This window comes from Canis aureus, chromosome 8 (assembly GCF_053574225.1).
Source record: "Canis aureus isolate CA01 chromosome 8, VMU_Caureus_v.1.0, whole genome shotgun sequence".
Lineage (NCBI taxonomy): Eukaryota > Metazoa > Chordata > Mammalia > Carnivora > Canidae > Canis > Canis aureus.
In genome coordinates, this window is record NC_135618.1 from 38579603 (window position 1) to 38602536 (window position 22934).

General features: G+C 54.9%; 1 protein-coding gene across 2 annotated transcripts; it reads right to left on the reverse strand.

Moving 5' to 3' along the window:
* Window positions 1–1750: 1750 nt before the first annotated feature.
* HAGH (hydroxyacylglutathione hydrolase) lies at window positions 1751–22789 on the reverse strand. 2 transcript variants are annotated; one of them, XM_077906132.1, is made up of 10 exons: window positions 22670–22721; window positions 20524–20593; window positions 20244–20419; window positions 19697–19761; window positions 15152–15269; window positions 14192–14300; window positions 11120–11223; window positions 10777–10878; window positions 2470–2549; window positions 1751–2028 (listed from the first exon to the last, which is right to left on the reverse strand). In XM_077906132.1, exons 3-10 carry the CDS (start codon window positions 20346–20348, stop codon window positions 1929–1931), a joined length of 783 nt encoding a protein of 260 aa, XP_077762258.1. In that variant the 5' UTR covers window positions 20349–20419; window positions 20524–20593; window positions 22670–22721; the 3' UTR covers window positions 1751–1928. The 2 variants fall into 2 exon arrangements, with proteins under 2 accessions (XP_077762258.1, XP_077762257.1); XM_077906131.1 differs by lacking the exon at window positions 20524–20593 and having other exon boundaries at window positions 22670–22789.
* Between the last annotated feature and the right edge of the window lie 145 nt (window positions 22790–22934).

The window sequence follows — 22934 nt, forward strand, 5'->3', positions numbered from 1 at the left end:
GGAGGATGCTGTCGCTCACGGAAGCCCCCCGCACTGGGGTCAATGTGGAGGCTGTGACCCAAGGGGGATGGTCACTTGCGTGGCCAGGGATCCCAGGGCTGATGCAGGCTTGCCCATGTCCATGTCAGGAGGGTGACATGCCGTGTTCCGGGGAGGGCGCAGCTTGGCACTCCAGGCCCCAACCTCGCCCTCTGGACCGTCCAGCGAGTGGCGGCCACGTCTGAGGCCAGGGCTGCCTCGGGGACCGTGTCCTGCAACTATAGGGCCGTGCAGACACCAGCGCCGGCGGCAGTAGGGTTTTAGCAGCACAGAACGCACTGGCGACCCTGATGCAGGACAGGTGGTATGCTCAGAACTTGAAACTTGTCACAAGAAGCCCAGAAATGCGGTGTCATGTTATGCCAGGCCCAACCCCAGCCACAGATACTATGTGCATGTGAGGACACGGCCGAGACTCGCCCGAAGGACGAAGCTGGGCTGTGTCCCTTTCTGGAAATGAAGAATTATCCTAAAGCTGTGGTAACGGGCACCACGGGCCACAGGACAGGCCTGCACCTCTGGGCACTTGCTCCCCACGGCTGGCGGTGCTCGCGAGCAGGAGGGACACCTAGCGGGGCTCCCAACAGGAGCAAGTGGGTCACTACCGCATGGACTTGTAGGAGGGCAGGTGGACACGAAGCACGCAGTTGAGCACGTGAAGGATTCTTCAGCAAGACCCTGGAGCACCAAGCTGGCAACCGACTAGGAAATGACTGCACTTCCACACATGCGGTGGCACAGAGCTGTACACTGAAGCATCTAGAAGGTTCTATGACACTCCTGAGGGAGCTCCAGCTCCATGGAGGGGGTCAACAGCCTTGGACAAGAATGACTGTGCTTCCCAGCCACACAGCACCGAGGCCCACCCAGGACCTGGACACGCGACCTCGGCCACCTGAGGACATCTAGGCAGGAGGGCGGTGGCGGGCACCTCTGCTAGAGAAGTGCTAACTGGGAGCCATCTGAGTCTGCAGAGCCTCCTCAGGTCAGAGCCCATTGGACAATGTCCAGAACAGAGGAAGACCTCCAGACTCAGAGATGAGCCGTTGGGAACACCCCTTCCCCCCACTTCCTGCCCCGTCGTGCCCTGGGTCTGACTGCACCCCGAGGCTCGTCTGTTCCCTGGCTTCCCCCAGCCCAGGCCAGGCCTGCGGTTCCTAAGGAGATGGCTGCTTCCCGGCCGGTACAGTGCAGATTTCTTCAAACACAAGCAGGGGGAGCGGAGCGGTGCAGGGACCGAGGCCAGGATCTCAGGAGCAAGGGTGGGGGGGCTAGACCTCAAGCAGCGGCAGCAAGATGCCCGCGGTGGGGCGGTGGGTGGGTGAACAGCCCAGGACAGGCCAGGCTTCTCAGGGACGAAGAGGCCTCGGTGGGCCTTGAGCTCGGGGTCCCCGGACACCCAGCCCCATCGTCAGCATCGCCCTGGCCACCAGCGCAGGGGCGCGGTGTCAATGAGCCCTGCACTGTGCCAGCCCGGGTGGGGCTTGGCCCCATGTCAACACAGAAATCTTGTAATGATGACACAGGGCCCAGGGGAGGAGGAGAGGGGACGACACCGGCAGTCTCCGTGCAGTGCCGAGGGGACAAGGGGACTGCCCTGTGGCCCTGCTTTGGTAAGCATGGTCTTCCAGACCAGATGGCGTGGGGGGCATGGGGACACGTCCCACTGAAGGCAGGAGAGAACACAAAGTTGCAAGCAGAGCATCCAGGATCCGCTTTCTCAACTTCTCTTATAAATATGCATTAGAACATCGATAACACAAGCAAAGGGCTCTGAAATTAATTTAAGGTTAAACCAAGACTGGATTTCCTGCACTGCCAGCAGGAAATGTACCTAAAACCCCTGAATACCCATATGTGCTTGAGGGCAGCGGAGGCCCCACAACGCCTCAGTCCCGGGGCACCTTGAAGTGGTCCTTCTCTTTGCGGATGGCCCTCATGGTGGTCACAGGGTCCGTCTCGCCCGCATGCTGCTGCACGGTCTTCTCCCTGTGGAAGCCGACCACCAGGCTGCAGGCTGCGTGCCACGCACACCCGCCTCCCCCCCGCCCCCCGCCCCAGGGCACTGGGGGAGAAAAGAGCCAGCAGAGGTTGGGACATTCTGAAAAGATGAAATGCTCCCGCCAAGGGCCAGCCTGCGCGCTCCTGACTGTGGAGGGCCTGCTGGCCAAGTGGTCCTGCTGGCAGCCCCCTCAAGACTCCTGTGGGCCACACCTCGCCCGCCTACAGATCCGGACTCCAAGGTCAGAAAGGACCCCACACAAGCACCCACCCCCCTGCCCCTGAGAGGAGGTGCCTGCTTCCCAGGCTACAGACTACTTGATAAAGACTTCAGGGTAGCCTCCTCCGGCACCTGGGGTCTGCAGGGGCGCGGACGCTGGCTGAGTGAGGGGGCCACAGAGGTGCAAACATCCCTGAGTGCACGCTCACCTCACTCTCATGAATGGGTTGTAGGTGAACTCCTCTGCGATGGTGGATGGCACAGTGGGCTCCCCGATACTGTACTTCTCCTGCACAGGACAGAGGTCACTTTAACATGGATATTGCTAAAGGTAGCATTTCCCACCACCTTCTAATCTCCGAACGTCACCTCGGAAGGCAAAGTGAACAGCATCAGGTCAGCGTGAGGACAGGCTCCTTCCTGCTGTGGAGACCCAAGTGTCCTGGCCACCGCCAACAAACTGTCCCCCTTCCCCTCGCTGTCTTGGATATAGAGGGGGACACAAAAACTTCACTAATTTGAAGTTTGTATTTTATGTTCTAGAATACCAGCAAAAATGCAGAAAACACAGGAAAGAAGGAAACACCCACAGCCCTACCCCCAAGATGCAGAGCTCACTGCTTGGCAGAGCAAGGTAGCAAGTGCCCAGGGTCCCTACACTGGGATGACCACCCCTCTACAAGGTGGTGAGCTCTCACCACCGGGCATTTGGCCAGGGCTTCCCCTTCACAGGCTCCTGAGGACAAAGCCACAGGAAGAGCCCAGGCAGGCAGCCTGTACCCCAGGCAGGATGGCCTCCGATCTACACTGACCAGGGCAAATGGAAAGAAGAGGCAAACTGTGCCGTCGGCCAACTGTTCACTCCTACAGAAAATCCTATGGGAAGGCCAGGGTTAACAGCCGGGGTCTTCACTCTCCCCACAGCCCCTGCCCTTCTACGGTTGGGTGAACCCCGAGGGTCACAGCATCAGAGGCCGGACAGCCACTGTCAACACCCACTCCCAGGCTTCCCGACCATGCAGGGTCCTCAGACCCGAGGGTCCCAAAGTCACCCCCAACCGTGAACAGTGGCATCAAGAAGCAAGCTCTCAATTGCTGGCAGTGTGCCAAGTAAGGGTCTGGCAGGAGGTCAAGATGGAAATTTATTGTTAATTTCTGATCTTCCCCTTCCGCTGAAAACAAGCTTAGAGTGTTTTAGAATATTCCCCAGGCTTCCTCCAGTATTCACTCCTAAGAATTCCTTCACCATCTCCTATGAGGGAAGCAAACAAGATAACTCTTCTAAGGATAATTCTAAAACCCGTGCTGATTGGGACACCTGGGGGGCTCAGTGGTTGAGCGTCTGCCTTCGGCTCAGGTCATGACCCCGGGGTTCTGGGATTGAGTCCCTGCATGGAGCCTGCTTCTCCCTCTGCCTGTGTCTCTGCCTCTCTGTGTGTCTCTCATGAATAAATAAATACAATCATAAAAAGTAATGAGTGTTAACCTGTAACAGTTTTTCCTACAGAAGCAGGAAGCATGTAGACACTTAAGACTTGTGTATAAGGATGCTTGCCATAGCATAGCTCCTAAGAGCAAACAAGCTGGAAACTCCAAGCATCCTCCCTAATGGGGTAGGTAAAATGGCTTCTGGGTGACATGCACACAGTGCCATAGATTACTTATTAAAAAGAATGACAGGGATCCCTGGGTGGCGCAGCAGTTTAGCGCCTGCCTTTGGCCCGGGGCGTGATCCTGGAGACCCGGGATCGAATCCCACGTCGGGCTCCCGGTGCATGGAGCCTGCTTCTCCCTCTGCCTATGTCTCTGCTTCTCTCTCTCTCTCTCTGTGTGACTATCATAAATAAATAAAAATAAATAAAAATAAAAAATAAAAAAAATAAAAATAAAAATATAAAAAGAATGACAGATGGATGGATGGTGATAATAGATTAAAACGTTCATATTCAAAAGCTAGTGCTGGGGGTAGCCCCGGTGGCGCAGTGGTTTAGCGTCGCCTGCAGCCCAGGGCATGATCCTGGAGACCCTGGATCAAGTCCCACGTCAGGCTCTCTGCATGGTGCCTGCTTCTCCCTCTGCCTGTGTCTCTGCCTCTCTCTATGTGTGTCTCTATGAATAAATAAATTAAAAAAAAAAAAAGCTGGTGTTGGGCACATGAATGTTCACTATGTGATTCCTTCAACTTTTCTATATATGTAAAAATTATTTAAAAAATGTTGAAAAAACTAAAAAAATGTTTCCACATAATTGAATGTAAGCCCACATGTCTAAGGAATCCCAAGGAATATATTTCAAATTACTTCAAACTGAAAATAATAAACATATAGCATTTAGAAATTTGCAGAATGTTCCTAAAGCAGGCCTTGAGGTTTAGTTCTTAGCATTAATTGCTTATATTAGAAAAAAAGAAAGGTCTAAAATCAATGACTTCAGGTTCTGTATTAAGAACCAGGGGGCGGCGGGATCCCTGGGTGGCGCAGCGGTTTGGCGCCTGCCTTTGGCCCAGGGCGCGATCCTGGAGACCCGGGATCGAATCCCACGTCGGGCTCCCGGTGCATGGAGCCTGCTTCTCCCTCTGCCTGTGTCTCTGCCTCATTCTCTCTCTCTCTCTGTGACTATCACAAATAAATAAAATAAATAAATAAAAATTAAAAAAAAAAAAATTAAAGAACCAGGGGGCGGGGGGTGCAGCTCAGTTGGTGAAGTATCTGCCTGCAGCTCAGATCATGATCCTTGGGTCCTGGGATCGAGTCCTACATTGGGCTCCCTGTTCAATGGGGAGCCCTGCTTCTCCCTCTCCCTCTGCCTGCCGCTCTCCCTGCTTGTGCTCACTCGCTCTGTCAAATAAATAAAATCTTTTTTTAAAAATCTATAAAAGGAAGAACAAAGTAAGTAGAAGGAAGGAATTTAAAAAGCGCTGGAACCAGGACAATGGAAAAACCAGAAACATTAAGGCAAAAACTGTTCTTTGAAAAGATCAGCAAAATTGATCAGAACGATGAAGAATAGGAACACAAATCGCCAACATCAGAAATTAAAGAGGTGGGATCCCTGGGTGGCGCAGCGGTTTGGCACCTGCCTTTGGCCCAGGGCGCGATCCTGGAGACCTGGGATCGAATCCCACGTCGGGTTCCCGGTGCATGGAGCCTGCTTCTCCCTCTGCCTATGTCTCTGCCTCTCTCTCTCTCTCTGTGTGTGTGACTATCATAAATAAATAAAAATTTTTAAAAATTAAAAAAAAAATTAAAGAGGTGACATCACTACAAATTCAACAGATGGGGGTGGGCGGGTGCGACCATATTGCATTAAACATAAAAGCTAAATTATGAAACTTCCAAAAGGAAACAAAGAAAAATCTCAACCTTGGGAAAAGCAAATATTTCTTAGATAAGAGGCAAGAAGTCTGAACCATAAAAAGATTAACATGCTGGACTTTATCAAAATTAAAAATGCTTACTTTTCAAAAAACACTGTTGAGAAAATAAGAGGCAAGCCACGGAATGGGAGAAACCATCTGATAAAACACCTATAACCAGAATATATTTACCAAAAAAAAAAAAAAATCCTCTTATCAAAAATAAGACAAACTCTTTAAATGGCCAAAAGATATGAACAAACACAAAATGGCCAATCAGCACATAAAAAGATGTTCAACATGATTAGACACTAGAAAAATGCAAATTAAAGCCACAATGTAACTCCACTACATACCCATTAAAGTGACTAAAATCAAAAAGAATGGAAATGCCAAGTGTTGGTGCAGATAGAGAACAACTAGAAGCCTGATCTGAATTTAAAATCTGCTGATCTGAATGTAAAATAACACAAATACTTAGGAAACAACTTGGCGGTTTCTTTACAAGTCAAACATACACCTGATACTGCCCAGCCATTTCATTCCTAGATATTTACTCAAGAGAAATTAAAAGGTAGGTCACACAAAGACGTGTACAAATGTTGTAGCAGCTTTATTCACAGTAGCCAATGACTGGAAACATAAATGTCTAACTACGAGTGATTGGATAAACAAAACGTGGCCCAGATTCAGCATGAATGATTCTCAAAAATCCTTCTGAGTGAAAATAAGAAAACGTATGCTCCATTAACATGAATTTTTTCTTAAGATTTTATCTGAGAGAGCATGAGAGAGTGAGCACAAGCAAGGGAGCAGCACGCAGAGGGAGAGGGAGAAGCAGGCTCCACACTGAGCCGGGAGCCCGACGTGGGGCTCGATCCCAGGACCCTGAGATCATGACCCGAGCTGAAGGCAGACACTTCACTGACTGAGCCACCCAGGTGCCCTATATCGAATTCTAAAAAATGCAAACTAAGGGGCAGCCCGGGTGGCTCAGCAGTTTAGTGCCACCTTCAGCCCAGGGTGTGAGATCAAGTCCCACGTCGGGCTCCCCGCGTGGATCCTGCTTCTCCCTCTGCCTGTGTCTCTGCCTGTCTCTCTGTGTCTCTCTCATCAATAATAAAATAAAACCTTAATGAGGCATGCAGAAACCTCTGGGGGTGATGGGGATGTTTTGTATCTCAATTGTAATAGTCATTTTATCGGAGGGGTGTGTGTGTGTGCGCCCGCGTGCTGTCAAAGTTCACTCATTCACTTTAAACTAATGTGGTTTATTACATGTGAACTAAACCACAGCAAAGCTGATCCTAAAGAGGGAATCCATGGGTGGCTCAGTGTTTGAGCACCTGCCTTTAGCTCAGGGCGAGATCCTGGAGTCCCGGGATCGAGCCCCTCACTGGGCTCCCTGCACAGAGCCTGCTTCTCCCTCTGCCTGGGTCTCTGCCTCTCTCTGCCTCTCTCTGTGTCTCTCGTGAATAAATAAATAAAACCTAAAAAAAAAAAAAAAAAAAAGCTAATCTTAAACAGTATGGAGCACCCAGGTGGCTCAGTCAGCAAAGCATCTGCCTTCTATCCTGGTCCTGAACCCAAGGTCCTGGGATCGAGTCCTCCATCGGGCTCCCGGCTCAGTGGGGAAATGGGGAGCTTGGTTCTCCCTCTCCCTCTGCTCCTCCCCCGCTCATGCTTGAACTCTCTCTCTCAAAGAAATAAATTTTTTAAAAAATAAAAATGAGGGATCCCTGGCTGGCGCAGCGGTTTAGCGCCTGCCTTTGGCCCAGGGCGCGATCCTGGAGACCCGGGATCGAATCCCATGTCGGGCTCCCGGTATATGGAGCCTGCTTCTCCCTCTGCCTGTGTCTCTGCCTCTCTCCCTCTCTCACTGTGTACCTATCATAAATAAATAAAAATTTAAAAAAATAAAAAATAAATAAAAATGAATTTGAAAACTTTAGCAAAATGGACAAATTCTTTGAAAGACAATAGTTGCTAACAAAATTGACTCAAGAAGACATAAAAATCTAATAGCCGGGCAGCCCCGGTGGCGCAGAGGTTTAGCGCCGCCTGCAGCCCAGGGTGTAATCCTGGAGACCGAGGATAGAGTCCCACGTCGGGCTCCCTGCGTGGGGCCTGCTTCTCCCTCTGCCTGTGTCTCTGCCTCTCTCTCTCTCTCTGTCTCTCATGAATGAATAAATAAAATTAAAAAAAAAAATCTAATAGCCCTACATAAAATAAAGATATTACCTTTGTAACAACAACAAAAAAAGACCTTTCCACAAAAAGCACTCAATGTCCAGGTGGCTTCAGTGGTGAATTCTAACATTAAAGGAAGAAATAATATCCTAGACAAACTGTTTTGTCTAGGAACATAGGAGTAAACACTTTCCGTTCATTTTATGAGGCCAGCATTACCCTGATACTAAGACCAAAAACATTACAAGAAGATAAAACGACAGACCAGTATCTCTTATGAACCCCGACAGAAGGAGAGACCACAGCAACATAACACGGCATGACTAAGGCTTGGGCAGAAAGCAAGGTTGGTTTATCTGAATCCAACTGAGGTATTCCACCATGTTAACAGTAAAAGAGAAAAAAAAGTAATTACGTACAAGATGAAGAAAACAATCAGTTCATAAAATTCAATACCCACTCATGATTAAACTCTCAGAAAACCAGGAATATAAGTGAACTCTGTCAACTTAAGAAGATTTACAAAAAAACCCACAGCTACTATGATACTTAATGGTTAAAAACTGAATGCTTTCCCCCTAAGATTGGGAACGAGGCACAGATGTGCAGTCCCACTACTTCTATTTAACTTTGTCCTAGAGATCTTAGCCAGTGCAACTGGGCACAACAAGTAAATAAAAGGCACACGTGTTTATAAAAGAAGAAAAAAAATGTCTCTATTAGTTGATGATGTGATTGTGTGCTAAGGAATCTATGAAAAAGATGCTAGAATAAGGGCGCTGAACAAGGTCACAATGATACGAGATCAAAATACAGAAATCACTTGTGGGCAGCCTGGGGGCCTCAGTGGTTTAGTGCCGGCTGCGGCCCAGGGCGTGATCCTGGGGTCCCGGGATCGAGTCCCACATCGGGCTCCTTGTGTGGGTCCTGCTTCTCCCTCTGCCTGTGTCTCTGCCTCCCTCTCTCTCTGCGTTTCTCATGAGTAAATAAATAAAATCTTTTTTTTTTAATCACTTGTATTTCTAAAGACTTCAGCAAATAGTCATTTCCAATAAAATCCAAAAACATGAACTACTTAGGGCTACATTTAATACTATGTGCAATTTCTGGAACAACAAAAATTATAGAATATTGCTGAGAAAAACTAATGACCTCAATAAGTGGAAAGCTACAGTATATTCACGGAAAGATTCAATATTGTTAAGACCTCAATTCTCTCCAAATCTTTTGTTACAATACAGTCCCAATCCAAAGCCAAGCTTACTTTTTTTTCTTTTTTTAAGATTTTATTTATCTACTCATGAGAAACGCAGAGAGAGAGAGAGAGAGAGAGGCAGAGACACAGGCAGAAGGAGAAGCAGGCTCCATGCACCGGGAGCCCGATGTGGGACTCGATCCCGGGACTCCAGGATCACATCCTGGGCCAAAGGAAGGCGCTAAACTGCTGAGCCACCCAGGCTGCCCCAAGCTTACTCTTCTGGTAAAAATTAACAAGACAATCCTAAAATTTATATGGAAATGCAAAGCACTTAGAGGAGCCAAAACGAGCTTTAAGAAAGTCTATATATGGGATATATACAGCCTGATTCCCAGACTTACCAAGAGCCACAATAATCAAGACTGTCCGCTGCGGGCGGAGGAGAAGTCCAACAGATCAGTGGGGCAGAGAGGAGAGTCCAGAAGTGACTCAGGCCTACGCTGCCCTGTTTATCTAGTGAGGACGCCAAGGTAATCCAACGAGAAAAGGACAGTCTTTCCAACGAATGGGGCTGAGCAGCTGGAAGTGAATTTGCAAAAAAAAAAAAAAAAAATTGTGCTCTACCCTTCCCTTAGACCACACATGATCTGAGGCTCACTGACCTACAAATAAATTTGAACAAACATAAAAGCGAAAACAATAAACTTTCAGGACAAAACACAGGAGAGTCAACATTGCTCAGAAATAGAGCGTTAAGGAATCTGAGCAACAGAGCCAGGTGCGCCATGTGTCTGAGGGCTGTTTACAGGACATGCTCCAGAACAGGGTGACCCACGGGAGTGGCAGGGAACATCCTGGGGCCACATGGCGGCACACGCTGTCAAAATTCATCAATCTGTGTACCGTTTGCTCAAAACAGGTTACGTTGTATTGAATGAAAATTATCCTCCATAAAGACTGGATTTTTTAAAGTAGGGAACTATGGGAAGCATTAGTCCAATGTGTATAGACTGCTGTGGACAGGGCACTAGGGCCAGGAAGTGAAAAAGAAGCCACACAACACAAGCTGCAAATATACAGGATAGGCCCTCTGAGCCACGGAAAATACTTGTCCCACGCGCACCGCGGGAGGAGAATGCCCATCAACTCATCAGGTGGCCTGAATTCTAACAAGTATTATTTTGCAAGCGCACCCCAAAACTGAGAAAGACGCTCGACAACAACAGGTGACGCATCGAACAACGAAACTCCAAGGCCGCTCGTCACTGACCAAAGCCCCGAGGCCTCCGGGAGAGCGTCCCGACACCTCGCGGGGACTGCAGGGTCGAAGGCAGAGCCTGCGCCCCGGCTTCCTGCCGCAGCACTCCAGCCCCCACCGAGGACGCCGCTGGGACAACCAGACCAGAGTCCTCGGTCGTCCCAGAAGTCAATGCCTTTCAGACCAGCGGCCTCACCGGTGGGTGCGGCTGCCCCGGCCACAGTGCTGAGATGGAGCCCCCGGGCCCAGGGTGTGGGGACCGGCAGCTCTGGCCTCACCGGGGCCCCTGCCATGAGGGCGGCGTCCCAGGCCCGGCCCAGACCCACGGGGTCAGCGAGGATCACGACGACACAGCCGGGGGTGGGGGGGGCTTCCTCACCAGCTGGAGGCGGCCTGGGAGGAGCACCGTGCGCCCGCAAGGAGAGAAGAGGCCCCCACGGGCGGCGGCCCAGCCCCCGGGGAGCCGCGTCGTGGTCACTGACCCACAGATGCAGCCCGCGGCGCGGCCCGCTCACCTTGGCCCAGGCCAGCTTCTCCTGAACGGCGGCGTTGCTGGGCTCCACGTGCCGTGCGAACTTGAGGTTGTTGATGGTGTACTCGTGGCCACAGTACACTCTCTGCGGAAAACAGCACGCCGTGAGCTAGGGGCGGCAGGAAGCTGCCCTCAGACGCCCCGGCCCCCTCGGAGCCAGGCACGCAGAGCTCTGGGCTGGGACCCCTTGGCGAGGACACAGGGGGCCGCTCAGGACACCGACACTCCTTGTGTGCATGTTCCACGGCGGTAGCAGGTACGTCACAAGACCCACGCTCACGAGGCCGCGCGCCCGCCCCCCCCACCCAGCCGGGGGCGCTGCCTACTGTGTCTGGAGGGAGCCGGCCCAGGACCTCCAGCAGGGCTCTGTACATCTCATCCGCAGTCCCTTCGTAGAACTTCCCGCAGCCGGCCACGAACAAGGTGTCGCCTGAGAAGCAGGACAGCCTGGGGCAGTGGGGGCACCGCCAGCAGGACAGGCCCCCGCAACCCAGCAGGGCAGAGGCCCCCAGCTCCCAGCCCCAACCCGTCCCCCTCCAGCCTTGCCAGCAGCCCCCTAAACCCACACCTTACGGTCCCCCCACTCCTCCTCACGGCCCCACCTTGTCGGCCGTGGTGGCCCCGAAACCAGCCCTGTCCCTCCTGGCCCACCTGCCATGTGTCCTCTTCCCTCAGTGGCCACGGCCAGCCTGGAGCACCCCCGGACCCCAGCAGGCACCCCCCACAGACCCCCTCCTGCCTCAGCCCCACAGGGGGGCGCCCCCTCCCCCTGACGAGCTCCGTGGCCACCGGGGGCTCAGGCACATTTGCCCTCCAGGCCCTAGTGGCGGCCCGGAGCCCGGACCACAGCCCAGGCCACAGGGCCACCACCGGGCCATCCTGGCTGGAGCCGGGCCCCCTCAGGCGCAGTGCCCACTGCCCCCCGGGACAACAGGCACCTTGAGGGGATGCCACTGGGCCACGCCCCAAACGAGCCCTCCAGGGAGGCAAGTGTGGAGGATCCGGAGACATCAGAGGCTGCGAAGCACGCAGGTGAGGTGGTCGGGGTCCGGGGAGCAGCCCTCGGACACCCTGGCTCCCCCGCGCTCAGCCCTCAGCGAGCGGGCAGCAGCCCCGGAGCCTCCCGACACCACGCGACTCCTACAGACGCCGCGCCCGCCGGCCCGTCCACGGAGGACCCCACGGAGGACCCCGGGGCGGGCTTCCAGAGCCCAAATCAGCTCCCACGTCTACGCAGCCCCCAAAGGACCCGCCTCACTCCAGGCCCGGCCGCCTTCCCCCCAGGAGATGGGCAGACTGACGGGGGTGTTTGCCACCCCGTGATGACACAGGTGCCCACGGCCACTCGGGGGATCTCAGCGCTCGCCGTGCGGGGGCGGGGTGCTGGAGGCCGGTTCTCTCAGCGCGAGCCTGGGGTCCCCGGGGTCCCCCGTCCCGAACTCAGAGTTGGCTCAGAGCGGCCACCTGCTGCTCCTACACCAGGGACACCAAAATCCATGGTATCCACGACGAGCTTGGGAGCAGGGTGCCGTGGGACATCGAGCGGCTGTGGAGACCTCCGGGGCCCCATGCACACCCTCACTGTGGAGCTGCTCCAGGGCCCCTCACGCTGGTCCCCTCACGCTGGTTCCCTCACACTCAGCCCCTCATGCTGGTGCCCTCACGCTGGGTGCCTCACACTGGGCGCTTCACACTGGTTTCCTCATGCTGGTTCCCTCACACTTGGCCCCTCACACTGGTTCCCTCACATTCGGCCCCTCATGCTGGTGCCCTCACGCTGGTTCCCTCACTCTCGGCCCCTCACTCTGGTTCCTTCACACTCGGCCCCTCATGCTGGTGCCCTCATGCTGGTGCCCTCACGCTCGGCCCCTCACGCTGGCACCCTCATGCTCGGCCCCTCACACTGGCGCCCTCATGCTCGGCCCCTCACGCTGGTGCCCTCACGCTGGTTCCCTCACGCTGGGCACCTCACACCGGGCGCCTTACACCGGGCACCTCATGCTCAGCCCCTCATGCTGGTTCCCTCACACTTGGCCCCTCACACTGGTTCCCTCACATTCGGCCCCTAATGCTGGTGCCCTCACGCTGGTGCCCTCACGCTTGGCCCCTCACGCTGGTTCCCTCACACTCGGCCCCTCACGCTGGTGCCCTCATGCTCGGCCCCCCACGCTGGTGCCCTCATGCTCGGCCCCTCACGCTGGTGCCCTCACTCTCGGCCCCCCACGCTGGTGCCCTCACGCTGATTCCCTCACGCTGGGCACCTCACGCTCAGCCCCTCACACTGGTTCCCTCACACTCGGCCCCTCACGCTGGTGCCCTCATGCTCGGCCCCCCACGCTGGTGCCCTCACGCTGGTTCCCTCACGCTCAGCCCCTCACACTGGTTCCCTCACACTCGGCCCCTCACGCTGGTGCCCTCACGCTCGGCCCCCCACGCTGGTGCCCTCACGCTGGTTCCCTCACACTGGGCACCTCATGCTCAGCCCCTCACGCTGGTTCCCTCACACTCGGCCCCTCACGCTGGTGCCCTCACCCTCAGCCCCTCACGTTGGGCACCTCACACTCAGCCCCTCACGCTGGTGCCCTCACTCTCAGCCCCCCACACTGGTGCCCTCACGCTGGTTGCCTCACGCTGGGCACCTCATGCTCAGCCCCTCACGCTGGTGTTCTCACACTGGTGCCCTCACGTTCGTCCCCTCACGCTGGTGCCCTCACACTGGTTCCCTCATGCTGGGCTGGGCGCCTCATGCTGGTTCTGTCATGCTCAGCCCCTCACGCTGGTTCCCTCACTCTTGGCTCCTCACGCTGGGGCCCTCATGCTGGGCCCCCCACACTGGGCACCTCACGCTGGACGCCTCATGCTGGTTCCCTCACTCTTGGCCCCTCACGGCTGGTTCCCTCACTCTCAGCTGCTCACGCTGGACCCCTCACACTGGTGCCCTCATGCTCGGCCCCTGCATTTCCCAACCATCCCCCACTGCAGTTGCATCATCACAGGAACTTTAATTTCTGCAAGACGCAGAGCTTAGGGCCGCTCACACCCTCTGAGAGCGCTCGGGAGGGTCCGCACGGCCAATAGGCCTGCTCTGGGCCGCAGCGGCTGCTCAGCCGGCCCAGCCCGCGGGCTCCCCAGGCTGCAGCACGGTCTCCCTTTCTCTCAAGGGAGAAGGCCCTGGATTGCTGGCAAGGCCCCTCCGCCCGACATTGCTCCTCACGCAGGCCAAGCTGGGTGGTGCTTGGGTGCTCAGGCTGTTCCCGGGCTCTCCCCTGGGGGCGGGCGTCCTCCTCACGCAGCCCCGCACCCTAGGCCTGGCTGCAAATGCCCCAGGCACACAATCCCCAAGTCGGGGCTGTCTTCGCACGAACACCCCACCCCCGCACACGCACCTGAACACTCACCTGTGAACACGGCAGGAGGCTCGGAGCTGTTGGGCTTGCTCACAAAGTAGCAGATGTGTCCAGAAGTGTGGCACGGGGTGGACAGGCACTTGACATTGAGAGACCCCACCTTAAACGAAGCACACACTGGCGTTTGCCCTCTCTGCGCCAGGGGCCGCCCGAGGGCTCCCCGCAGGGGACGGCCGCTCCCGTGGCCCGCCCAACCCGCAACTGCCCCGCGGCGGGAGCCCCTGACACAGCCGAGCAGCCTGTCACTGCTGCTCCAGTGGCATGACGTGCATCGTGCTGGAACCGCAGGCCGAGTGCCCCAGGGGCAAGGCCCACCTGAGCCTGCCGTTCGCCGGCGGCGCAGAACCAAGGGGCCTATTCTACTTTCTTCCTCAGCATCAGGCAGGTCGTCAGCAGGTGCCTGGCTTCTTAGGACACTCTCCTCCCTCGGTGCTTGGGCTTCTGCTTGGTTTTCCTTCCTGCCTCCCCTGCCCGCCCAAGAATGTTCAAGCCACAGAAAGATCGAAATAAAGTGGACATCAGTGTGACCCTCACGTGGGTCACCGAACGCTAACAGTCGCCACGTCCACCACATGGACTCAGCACAGCACAGCGGGCTGCAGCACGCGGACACGCCACCCCCGAGGCGCCTGCTGACTCCCGGGACATCCTTTCACTCGGCCTCACACCATCACCATATCTGAGACGTGGAACAGTGATGTGCATCCATCCCCTGCCCTGTCCACACTCCCGTTTCCCCAGTTGTCTCCGACCATGCCTGACGGCTTCTCCCCTCAGCCAAGTGCCCTCCGCAGGCTGATGTGCCTGTGATGACAGAGGGCACCAACCAGGCGGCCCTCCACCCTCCGGGGCCCTGGGCAAGGGGGGAATGCCAGGAGGGGCGTGACTGTCCCCACCGTGCCCCTCCCCTCCAGGTCATGCTGGCATACCTCCCATGGGTTCGCTGCTCACCTGCAGTGTGGACAGGTGCGTGACCTTCTGAGTCAGGGCCCCGATCCGGTCATCACCCCCGCACACCTTCAACCCAGGCTCCAGCTTGACCAGCTTCTCGTTCCCACCAGCATGGTCCCTGGAAGTGAGAAAGGTGACCTGGGCCCCTGCTGGTGTCAGTGGGCCCACCTACTCTTAAACCCTGACCACGACTCTCCTTTCCTGGTCACCTTCTTAGTAGAAATGCATCTCCAAACACAGGAAACTGGCTTGTCATTTGGCTCCACCGAAAAAGAACATTCTCAGACATGCCATTCCCAAGTGAAGCATTTCTGTGCCCCTGCCCTGTGGCTGCAGACACTTCTGAAGCAAAAGAACCAAATCACAAACACCAAAATAATCCCTAAGGCCCCAGCTCCCAAGCTTTGGACATATAAGGGTCACCTGAGGATCTGTAATAAGCCCCAAGTCCGGTCCTTGCCCCGCATCCTGACACAGCTGGCCGGAGGGCGGCCTGCAGAGCAGTTTTAAAGCCCCACCACCACCCATGACTCTCACAGGTGGGCCACCTTCGGACCCACTGCCAAGCTGGTGGAAGCTGTCTTCTAAAATGGCAATGCCTGGGGCACCTGGGTGGTTCAGTCGGTTAAGCGTCTGACTTCTGATTTCAACTCAGGTCATGATTTCAGAGTCATGACACTAAGCCCCACATCACGTTCCCCCGCTGGATGTGGAGCCTGCTTCAGATTCTCTCCCTCCCTTCCTAAATATAAATTAGTAATAATAAAATAAAGTAAAATGGCAATGCCCCAACCAAAAGACTATCAAAAAACTGTTGGAACTGACACACGAATTCAGTAAGGTTGCAGAATATAAAATCAATGTGCAGGAATCTGTTGCATTTTTATGTGCTAATAATGAAGCAGCAAAAAAGAAATTAAGAGGGCAGCCCCGGTGGCGCAGCGGTTTAGCGCCACCTTCAGCCCGGGGCTGGAGACCCTGGGTCGAGTCCCACGTCGGGCTCTCTGTACGATGCCTGCTTCTCCCTCTGCCTGTGTCTCTGCCTCTCTCTCTCTGTCTCTATGAATGAATGAATAAATAAATTAAATAAATAAATAAATAAATAAATAGATAAATAAATAAATAAAATCTTTAAAAAATTGGGATCCCTGGGTGGCGCAGCAGTTTGGCGCCTGCCTTTGGCCCAGGGCGCGATCCTGGAGACCCGGGATCGAGTCCCGCGTTGGGCTTCCAGTGCATGGAGCCTGCTTCTCCTTCTGCCTGTGTCTCTGCCTCTCTCTCTCTCTCTGTGTGACTATCATAAATAAATTAAATAAATAAATAAAAAATAAATAAATAAAAAATAAAAAATATATAATAAAAAACCTCAAAGCAAAATTCAATTAAAAAAAAAAAAGAAAAGCGGAGCTGGAAGCATCACAATTCCAGACTTCAAGCTCTAGTACAAAGCTGTAGTCACCAAGACAGTATGCTACAAAAAGAGACACACAGATCAGTGGGACAGAACAGAGAACCCAGAAGTGAACCATCCAAAAATATCCAATGAGAAAAAGACTAGATCTTCAACAAACGGTGCTGGGAAAACTGGACAGCAACACATAAAAGAACGAAGCTGAACCACTTTCTTACACCTACACAAAAATAAATTCAAAATGGACGAAAGACCTAAGTGTGAGACCTGAAACCATAAAAATCCTAGAGGAGAGCACAGGCAGTAACGTTTCTAACATCAGCTGTAGTAGCAACTGGACACATCTCCAGAGGAAGGGGAACAAAAGCAAAAGTAAACTACTGGGACTTCATCAAAATAAGAACTTCTGCACACCGAAGGAAACAATAAACGGCAGCCTACAGAATGGGAAAAGATACATGCAAATTACATTCTGATGTAACTAGAGTTGGTATCCAAAATATATTAAAAACTTACATAGCTCAACACCCAGAAAATGAATAATCCAATTAAAAAGTGGGCAGAAGGCACGAACAGACATTTCTCCAAAGAAGGCCTCCAGACGGCCAACAGACTCATGAAAAGATGCTCATCATCCCTCATCATCAGGGAAATGCAAATCAACACTACAGTGTGATATCCTCTCGCACCTGTCAGAACGCATAAATCAGCAACACGAGAAACAACAGGTGTTGACAAGGAGGAGGAGGAAAAGGAACCCTTGTGCACTGTTGGTGGGGATGCAAACTGGTGAGGCCACTCTGGGGAACGGTATGGAGGCTCCTCAAAAAGTCAAAAAAGAAATTGCCTTATGACCCAGCAAATTGCACGGCTGAGTATTTACCCAAAGAATACAAGAACCCTAATTCAAAGGGATGTTTATAGCAGTGTTATCCACAACAGCCAAGTACGGGAGCAGCCCAAGTGTCCATCGACTAAGGATGAACAAAGATGTGGCCTATTTAGGTGTGTACACACGCACATAGGAATGTTACTCAGCTATAAGAAAGAATGAAATCTTGCCATTTGCAATAACACAGAAAGAGCTATTATTCCACATATGACTTTACTACTATGTGGAATTTAAGAAATAAAACAAACCAAAGGGTAAAAAATAAGAGAGAGAAACCAAGAAACAAACTTGAGCAGAAGCAGATGGTCACCAGGAGGGAGGAGGATGGGAGGAAGGGTTAAGTAGGTGATGGGGATTAAGGAGCGCACTTGTGATGAGCTCGGAGTGATGGATAGAATTGCTGAATCGCTATACTGTACCCCTGAAACTAATAGAACACCGTTAATTGGATTTTAAAACTTTTTACAGGGACACTTGGGTGGCTAAGCAGTTGAGCGTCTGCCTTCGGCTCAGGGCGCAATCCTGGGGTCCTGAGATAGAGTCCCACTTGGGGTTCCCTGCAGGAAGCCTGCTTCTCCGCCTCTCTCTCTCTGTGTCTCATGAATAAATAAGTAAACCTTAAAAAAAAAAAAAAAGAAAGCTTCCTGGGGATCCCTGGGTGGTTCAGCAGTTTAGCGCCTGCCTTCAGCCCAGGGTGTGATCCTGGAGACCTGGGACTCGATCCTGCATCAGGGTCCCTGCATGGAGCCTGCTTCTCCCTCTGCCTGTGTGTCTGCCCCTCCCCCCCCCATGAATAAATAAAATCTTAAAAAAAATAAAAATTTAAAAAGCTTCCAATGTTTAAAAAAAAAACCTTTTTAAAAATAAAAACCCATGTATCTTTAAATAAATAAGCACATACATATATTTATGCATACATAAATCGGCAATGCTTGACTGTGATCGGGGGCCAGGCCAGCCCATAGCGCACAGTCCTCACCCCAGAAAGGATTTACTCACTGGGGGCAGCCAGACCTGCCCTTCAGAAAGTCAGGAAAAGAATTCCAACCCCGGCCTTGTGGGGCTGGACGCGCGCTCAGCAGATCAGCCTTCCCAGGACGGGGCCAGGGCTCCTGCTCCTCACTACACTCACCCACAGAGCCCTTTCAGGGGCCCAGACACACAAACACACACAGCAGGGCTCAGAGATAACAGGGTTGGCCCGGCCCTGCCCTCGCAGGCCTGCTCCACACAGGCCAGTACCAACGCCTCCACCCGTTCCCGCTGCCCTCTGGGCATACCACCGTCTCCACAAGGAGAGACACTCCAACACCCTGGGGCTCAGACTGGGGTCAAATTTGGGGTTTTCTGTTCTAACATTAATCTATGAAAAACTCCAGAGCATCACACCTTGAGAAAAGTGACCTGAGGGTTGCTTATCAAGGTAGAGAGAAGCCAACCCTGAGGCTCGGTGGGAGGCACAGAGAGGGCCTCCAGAAAGCAAGCACAGCAGCCAAGGGCAAGACTGCCACCTGCCCCCACCCGCAACTCAGGAATTAACACCTGATGCCCCGGGGCTAAACCTCAGTGACATCAACCGAGAAGTGGCCACCATTGAACAAACTCTGGCCAGTCCAAGCCCCCAGGACACCCCCAGGGCTTCCCCACAGGAGACCCTGGCTGACCCTTTCTTATTTGGAAAAGAAAATTCAGAGCCAAATAAATATTTTTTTTCTAGCTATAAAGAGCCTCAAAAGTCTCAAAAACCCCACATGGGGGTCTTGGACAAGCAGCTCTAGCCCTAAAACCCAAACAGTGGTGTTTCTTTCATCCCTTACCTTCAAATTTCAAAAACTACAACCTCTCCAAATACAGATGCTGGTTTTTTAAAAACACTAATATCTAGATGAGTTTCTTCCCTGACATCAAGGCCAGTCTCCCATCACACAAGCCCAGGAGCCTTCCAACATGCTGCTGGAGGCCCTCCCCATGGAGCCCACAGCCCGGGCCGAGGATGCGGGGCAGCAGCACAGGGGCTGGCACCCCTAAGTTGGCTCAGAATCCCGCTGGGGGCCAACACTGAGAACACAGCTAGAGGGGCAAGGGCTTCCAGGACCCCTATTCCTAGGGCCTCCACCTGGAGGGAGGGCCCACGGAGCCTGCAAGTGCCTGACCCCCCCAGGGACGCCGGCCCCAGGCGCATGCGGCAGGTTCACACGGCCCCAGCCGTCGGGCCCAAGCACCCCGGCTGGTAAGCGCTTACCAGTGGTGGTGGGTGGTGAGCACTGTGGTCAGCCTCACGCCGTGCTTTTTCACCGCTTCTACAACCTGCAACCAAAGGTGAGGCAAGACACCGGCCGTGGTTACACTCCCAGCGCTGGCCGGACAGGCCACAGGGGAGCCCAACAGAGCCCGGGCTTCACCAGGAGGGGCTGGGCCCTGTTCTGCCGCTGCCCACTTGCCTCTGCTCCAGGAGAGCAGGGGGAAGGAGGCCCTCTTCCCTCTTGACCCTGCTGGCAGCTCAGTGCCGGCCACGAACCCTGCAGCCGAGGTGCCCCCTCCCCGGGGCAGGGCTGAGGGGCGCTCCTGCTTCCCAGCACCTGGACAGACAGAAGCCCATTTCTCCCCTCGCCCAAGCCTCTGGTGGCCTCCACCCCTCGCGGGCCTCCTGCCCCACGGCAGAGAGTCTGGGCACTAGCGGTGTCCAAAAACCAAGTGGACCAGTTTGTGCTGAGCTTCGGCCAAGCTACGAGGACACTGCGGCTGTCACCCTAGCCAGGGCTGGCCTGGGGCGGTGACCCGACTCCCACCTTCTGGGGCTGCACCGGGTCCACCACACCAGCCTCCTTGGTCTCGTCATCGATGATCAGGTACATGTAGTTGTCGGTCAGTGCAGGCAGTAACTCAACCTTCATGGTGCCCTGTTCCACGGTCACGCTCTTCTGCGAGTCGGCGTGATACAGGAGGGCTCCCGGCAGGGCTGGGCCTGAGGGCAAAGCGCAGCTCCATCAGTGTCCCTGGGAGGCCGTCCCAGGCGAGGCTGACAGACAAGCCCTGCACCCAGGACAAGTGACCCGCGAGAGCAGCAACCTGGGAGGCTCGCCGGGTCGGGTTTCCTAAGCTCCTTTGGTAAGAGGACAATATCCTCATTTTACCACATCTGTTAAGGAAAACACAGAAAATCCTTCAGATGCATATTCACGGATATGGCTTCTTTCTTTCTGGAGAGTTCTAAGAGGGCTGTGATTCAAACCACTGTCAGGGCTGACCAGTGCCAGAAAGACTGCAAAGAGAGGGAGCCTGGGGACGAGTGCCGAGCAGGACTCTGGGCTAACAGAGCCTGAGTCATGTGCACTCTGACCTCTGCCCCTTCCTAGGCCTCCAGCCAGAGAAGGAAACAATATTCACTTTCAGAGGCGAGAACTCAAAATTTGGATAATGCACAAACCCCACCAGGGCCTGAGACATGGGAGAGATGGCCACCTGTTCCAGATTCAGTGGTGTAGGACTCAGACTCACCACCCAGTTGAACCAAGGACCCTGTCAGGGTATGTCAAGAGTGAGCAAGAGCCAAAGCATCCTCCACCACGAAGTTGGGTGCCAAAATATTTTCAACAATGAAACTCCTATCCCATCTAAAAACTCACAGAGGCCCCAACAATACTTTAAGTCTTAATGTGAAAGGGGTTAGCACCACAAAAGGTGACAGAAGACAGCCATGGAATTCTGGGGGAGGTGCCAGGATGGGGGCCTCTGGCCCAAGGCGTCCAGAACGCAGGCAGGGCTAACTGCCTGACAGGCCACATCGCCCGGGGCCGCCTACTGCTGACTTCAGCCTTATCTGTGACAGCCAGAGAAGCTGTCTGAACTGCAGCTTCCAAGCGTCCACACAGATCTCCAATGCCCCTCCCCTGCACGGCCAGCTGGGCATCTTCCAGGCCCTCTCCTCGTGCACAGCAAAGCAAACACTTCTGTATGACCAGGGTCTGCGATACTCCGCCTCCCCGGAGCCCAGGAAGGACTGCGGACCAGTGCGTGGCATGCATCCTGGGGGTTGGGGAGGGGAAGCAGGGCTACACAGGCCTGTGCTGCGAGTCTGGGACAGGGGCACAGCCCTGGCAACAGGAACAGGATGATATCCTGCTATGAAGGCTCTCCTGGGGAATCTGGGGAACTTAGTTATTTCTGCAGCTGCCCCAGAACCCTTGTTCCATTTCCAAAAATGATATGCCCGAGAAATGCTTCCAGGTCACTGTTTTGCAACTGCAACCTTTTGTGTAAGCAGAGTGCACTGAACAGTAGCCTATAGCCCGGCGCGTCCTGGGCACATGCGGTCCTGGCGCACGTTTTGTTTGCCTTCTGAACTAGGCCCATCCCTCTGCAGGGCACCGACGGCTGGGACCCGGCTCCCTTCTGAATGAGGCGGCCACAGTCTTGCCAATTCGCTCCGGTCCCACTTACACTCTCCACCTGACTCGGGAGGCAAACGTCGTACCCCTGGCACTCGGAGGGGTGTCCCTGACTTAACGGCAATGCCTGACCCACTCCCGAACCTTGAGGGCTTTCAGTGAGATGGCCAAGGGCAGCGCCGTCTCCCTGACCACTGCTATGTGGGTCACCAGCCTGCCGGCTCACCACCTCCCTAAGACACAGGTCAACCTACTGCCCCTACTGCAACATCAGCCAGATAAGGGATCAGGAAATAGAGAAAAGAGATTTCAAAATCAGGGTCAAAATATTCCAGCAAAGCAAGAGGTGACCCGGCAGGAAGCTGAGGGCTGGAAGCGCAGCCCCGCCGGGGAGCCCACCGCGGCTTCAGCGCGGGGCCAGGGAGGCCCAGCCGTGGGGACCCGGCCTGCGAGCGCCCGGGGCGGCAGGTGGAGAAGGGGCGCAGTCCCGGGGCGCGCGGCTCCGCACCGGCATCGGGCGGCCAGCATCCCCCAGCTGGCCAGCGACCACACCGTGCCTTCAGGCCCCGCAAAGTCGGACTCCAGGGCCGCAGGGCCTTTGCTCGACCCCCCCCGGCGCGCCCGGACGCCGCCGAGGGTTACGAGCCTGTGGCGGCAGAAAACCGCGTCAGCCCGCGGCGGCCCGCAGAGCCCCTGGCCGCGCCCCGCGCCCGCTGCCGCCCCAACCGCCGCTCCCGGGCCCCGACGCCGGCGGCCCCTGCCCCGCGCCCGCGCCCCCGGCCCTGTCAGCCGGAACCCCGCCGCCCCGCCGGCGCCGGCCCACCTACCCGGGCCGCGGAGGGCGCAGGCGGCTCCCAGCGCGGCGAGGCTCCGGCGGCCCAGCAGCCCGCGGCCCAGCACCATGACCCGGGGCGGCTGGAGGCGGGCGGCGGGCGGCGGGGGCGGGGGCGGGGCGGCGCCCGCCGCCCCGCCCCCCAGCCAATCGGAGCCCGCCTCGCGCCCCCGCCCCAGAAGCCGGCCAATGAGCGTCCGCGTCCAAACCTGTGCCCGCTGCCGGCCGGGCTGCCGCTGACCTGAGTGCGGGCCGGGGCT